The 4,889-nt window shown below is 43.5% G+C and overlaps 1 protein-coding gene across 1 annotated transcript; it reads right to left on the minus strand.

The window, feature by feature from the left end:
- Positions 1 to 863: 863 nt before the first annotated feature.
- RPL7 (ribosomal protein L7) lies at positions 864 to 4,085 on the minus strand. Its single transcript, XM_024765770.1, has 7 exons — positions 3,968 to 4,085; positions 3,063 to 3,171; positions 2,621 to 2,787; positions 1,959 to 2,096; positions 1,757 to 1,866; positions 1,226 to 1,435; positions 864 to 932 (listed from the first exon to the last, which is right to left on the minus strand). The coding sequence occupies exons 1-6, from the start codon at positions 3,979 to 3,981 to the stop codon at positions 1,227 to 1,229; spliced, it is 747 nt and encodes a 248-aa protein (XP_024621538.1). The 5' UTR covers positions 3,982 to 4,085; the 3' UTR covers positions 864 to 932; position 1,226.
- Between the last annotated feature and the right edge of the window lie 804 nt (positions 4,086 to 4,889).

The raw sequence follows: 4,889 nt of genomic DNA on the forward strand, positions 1-4,889 counted from the left end.
GGTTTTATAAACTAATAACCTTGATTTCCCTCCAGGATTCACTGACCCTAAACTCACTAATCCAAATAGCTTCCAACACCCAAGAATTTAAATGTATCTGTCTAGCAACTTTCAAATACTAAAAAGTGATGATTCTGGTGCAAGAAAATCAAAAGAATAGGGCATCTATTTCACACGGCATCATACCCTTGGCACGATCAGTGAGAATCATAAACCTTTTTACTTTTATTTTATGTACTTCCCGTTACACTACACTTAAAACTTTCAGGTTTGCTAGCCTAGGTGAGATGATACATAAAAATATACTGGGAATGTTATTTATAAGAGCCTTTCTATTTCAAGTTTTTGCTCACTAGTATTCTCATGAGTTCTTTAGGTGCTCCAAATAAATTGCATCCATGGGCACATTTCATTTCTTCCTTCTTGATATACACAATATGTAGTGGAATTATTAGGAACTCACGTAAGTATGGGTAGAAGATGCAAAGCAAAAACATAAAAGTGAAATACAAAAAGAAAATGACACGTTTACTCACTACTTTACAGGCAAGCCAAAGCCTGAGAAAATGGAATTTCAGCAACGGATTTTTATTTGTAAACTGAACCTTTAGTCATGCACAAAGGCCTGTGAAATGGGCTTTCTTAGAATAGACCCATTTTGGCCAACTCAAAAGTGAAAAATCAGGACTTCATACAGGAAAATCTTCAATAAACCCCAGGAATGTTTTTCACAAGATACAAACTGGACCCTAAGTTTTACACACAACAGGCTGTTCATCTGACTTAACTGTGTCACACCAAGATTTGCCACAATAGTTAGGGGACGGCTGAGAAAAGATAACAAAAAGTCACCAAGACAACAATACATTTCAATTTGAGCAGTCACTGTTTATTAACTGACCGGATTACAAAAATATAATCATGGTAGATACCTGAAAGGAAGGGAAAAAACCCATTAAACACCTTAATAACTAAGAATTAACATAAACCAGGAAGTTATAAGAAACACCAATTCAGTTTCCACTATTAAGTAAGAAGAAAAAAAGGCTTTTTCTTCTCTCCATAAATGTCCTCAAAAGGAGAAACCAAACCAACTGCGATCATATATGATGGTTGATCCCCCCCACCCCACTAAATACTGCTTAGAACTCAAACCAAACCCTTACCAGAATAGTCATTTTTCCTCCAGTATTAAGTAAACTTCTTTCAAGATGTAGCTGCTCACCTTAGTTCATCCTTCTTATAAGTCTGTTGATCTGGTCTTCCCTGTTGCCAGCATCTCCACCTTCTACAAAATGGGTAGTCTTTTTCTTCATTCCACCTCGTGGAGAAGACAATTTGAAGGGCCACAGGAAGTTGTTTGCTTCTTTGAAACGTTTTCCAACAGTATAGATCTCATGAATCAGATCCTCCATGCAGATAATACCGTATTTGCCTGAACATAAATCATCAAGATGATTTAAAGTTACTAAAACTGTTTGAGACTATTAAATTTTTAAGGCATTAAGACAGGCTGTGACATAAAGAATTAGAAGTAAATCAAGAGTAAAGTAACAAAAAAGGACATACATGACTTTATTTACAAAGATACAGCTCAAGCCAATGAAATCATACCTTCCATTTTTCATAAATATTGTAGGGAATAAAGGAAGATGCATAATAGAAAAATCAGGCCACAAGATGCCAAAAAATATCATTTTGTCTGATACAATAGCTTTTATAATTAATAATTTTTCCCCAAAGAGGCAGAACCTACCAAGAGATCGAGCAATCAACACGTTATCCGTCAGGGCAATTCGCTTCTTGTTGATTTTGCCATAACCACGCTTGTAGATCAATTCATTTACTGACTTCAGGTTTGGGTACCTAAATATGGAAATACAGATATAAATGACCCAATAAGACTATCACTGTCAAAACACCTGCCAGTTTACCAAACAGAAATCAAAGACACCTACCCCCATGCAATGTATGGTTCCACAATTCTCAGCATGTTAATTGAAGCCTCGTTGAGCTTCACAAAGGTGCCATTGAAAATCTGACGGAGGCGAAGAAGCTGCAACACCTTTCGAACCTTTGGGCTCACACCATTGATACTGCAATGAAAAAATACAAAATATTCATTTAGCTTTTATCAGAATTTTTACTAGTAAAAGACGAGAAACTAACTGTTACAATTTTGGGCAACATGTGTCACACCTAAATAAGAATCCTCTCATGTTACAAAGACCACTTTTCCCTTTAGTTAGCTATATTCTATTACCTCTGCCAGCTTGCCTCCCCCGCAAGTACACTGTCTTTTGACACATACCTTTCACGTTTACAACTTTCCCTAACACTTATTACTTCTAGTTTTGCATACATCTTTCTCACAGCACTTACGAGGCTCCAATTTAACTGTTTTTGAAGTTAATCTCCAGGACACTGAACTCAAGCGCTCAATTCGAGAATGGATAGATGCTTTGGGCACAGGGCTTACAATCACTGAATTACTCTCCTCACCATCCAAATATTTTCATTCCAATGTTTCACAGCCAAGGTCCCCACAAGTACTGTGAAATTTTACTGGGATTGTGTAGCTTTCCCTCGAACACCAGAATGCAGTAAAAACTGAACCTACCCTCTGATCCTGATGACAAATGCCAACTTGGGTTCCGCGGGTACGTAGAAGTTGCCAGCTTTCCTTGCCATCCTAGCCATTCGAATCTCAGTTCTGTACATCTGCCGGTACTCCTTGTGGTAGTGCTTAGCTTTTTCATAGATGAGCTTCCTCCTTGCCTTTCGAAGCTGAAAACCAACATCAGTTGTTCATCTGCTTTTTAGCTCCCAGACACAACGAGCAGTATCAGTTCTTTCCAAGAAAACCCTTCCCTTGAAGCTTTCTCACCACAATGAGAGTTAACATCGCAAGACGGAGATAACTAACTTCATTTGGAAAGGTCGTTCTAAGCTAACCACGCTCACTGGTACAGCAGCTGAAGTAAACAAGCCTCGTTAAAAACATTCACCTCATTTTCAATCGTAGGGCCTTTTAACTTGGTGCCTCAAAAAAGTTTACTTACCATCTTCTGGGCAAATTTCTTTCTCAGGCGCTTGATCTTAAGCTCTGCAAAATTCTTTCGCTTCTTCTTAAGGGTTTCTGGCACAGCAGGAACCTTCTTTTTCTTCTCCCTAACATTAGCAGACAAAGCATTAATTCAGAAAGCTCACAGCACTGCCAGCACTCCCATTCTGTACTGAGCGCTCTCTCTTAACACTACTGTCACCACTGACTTCAAACGCACCTTTCTTTAACCGCTGTAGCGTGCTATGGTGTAAGATGCAGATTTTAGGAAATTCCTATGCCAGTAATATTTACCTTTAACACAGACCACTTTCTTTAGACGAGTCACAAAAATAACAAATTCACATTTAATCTACCATCACTCCCGGGGTCCCACGACAAAATGCCGAGAGCAAACCGTGCAGAGTAAAAGGCTGCCGCAAGACACTGATCCCTAGACTATTAGTGAGTGTGAGTCTAAGAGGACTTAAGAGTCTCAAGCAGAAAAAAAAAAAAAAAAAAAACCTCAAACAAACCCCCAACGACAACCCTGGTTCAAGCCTCAAGCTCCATATGCTGTAAGCAGAGACCTGATGGCAGGGACGCTTCGGACAAATGCCAGCTAAGGAAAAAGAACCCCATTCAGAGATTCTGAGCCTCCTTCAAAAGACGAGAGACTGGACGACCTGTCGGCTCCGCACATATTCAGCTCTCACACCTCGTTCCCGGTAACTCCAAAACCTCCGCCCCAAGGCCTCCTGAAGCCCATTTCAGCCTAAGACCAGCAGGAGTGTCACACAACTTCACAAACACACAGGTAAGTCGACAAACAGACAGGTTACAGATGGAACGAGAGAGAGTGAGACAAAAGCCTCTGGTTTCGGGGATGGAGGAGGATTCTCGAGAGGACGAGGAGAAACTTACTCAGCACCTTCCATGGTTCCAGCCGGGAAAGAGGAAGTTGGCGCATGCGCGCTGTCCCACTTAAAGACGGCGAGCGTGAAGCCCCAAGACTCATAGGTGTCCCAGGATAAGCCAGAAAAAAAAAAAAAACTCAGAACTGAGAACTCGTATTGCAGAAGCAGAATTAAGAACTGCCTGATTCAGCCTCTTACGATCAAGTTTCAAGTAAAATCTGTATGGGAAAAATTAATGCATTGGTTAGACTCTTTAACCAATATGATGAGAGCAAAGAGTGCCGATACCTTGACTACTCGGGGTCCTAATCCCTGGGCTGCGTTGACAGGATACGGCTCGAATTCTACCCAGTAATATATGCAAATGACGCGCGACCGGGGCGCGAACTACAAATCCCGGCATGCATCACTTTCACGGCCCGCCTGGCGGGAGGGCAACGCTTGACCGGGTCGGTAGGGAAGCACGGCGGTGGTGATTCCAGCCGGGGAAATTGAGAGCCTTTGAGCCTACGTTCCAAAGCCTACGATTCGAAGTTGCCGGCTTTTGACCGCCTTCTCGGCTCCTTGCCAACCCCAGTAGAAGACCGGCACGCCCGTTGCGCTGCCGAGGTCCTTCTCTTCGTTCCTCCAGCCTGCAGGGCTGTCTTCCGCAGCGCCTGATCGCAGGCGGGGCCACCCAGAGCCCGCTGGTTAACGAAAGTAACGAGACGGGGACAAGCGAGGAGCGGACGGCCAAAGGAAGATGGCCGGGGCACTGCCGACCGTCCGGTCTGGCAGGCGGAGGCCGGGACACCCCACGGCAGGGGGCGTGAACCGCGAAGGGAGGTGCAAGGAGGGCTGGAGGCTGCGGCCACGGCCATGTGAGAGGGGCTGCCCCGCCGCGGTTCGGCGGACGGCGAGCGGGCGGCGAGCGGGCGGGGGGCTGGGCC

Source organism: Neophocaena asiaeorientalis, unplaced genomic scaffold, assembly GCF_003031525.2.
Source record: "Neophocaena asiaeorientalis asiaeorientalis breed wild unplaced genomic scaffold, Neophocaena_asiaeorientalis_V1.1 scaffold417, whole genome shotgun sequence".
Lineage (NCBI taxonomy): Eukaryota > Metazoa > Chordata > Mammalia > Artiodactyla > Phocoenidae > Neophocaena > Neophocaena asiaeorientalis.

Excerpts from the sequence above, each read along its gene's own strand:
- RPL7 (XM_024765770.1), bottom strand. Across the intron at positions 2,788-3,062 it reads AGAAATTTGCCCAGAAGATG|CTTCGAAAGGCAAGGAGGAA; the intron begins GTAAGTAAACTT and ends GTTGGTTTTCAG. Across the intron at positions 2,097-2,620 it reads TTTGTCATCAGGATCAGAGG|TATCAATGGTGTGAGCCCAA; the intron begins GTAGGTTCAGTT and ends TTTTCATTGCAG.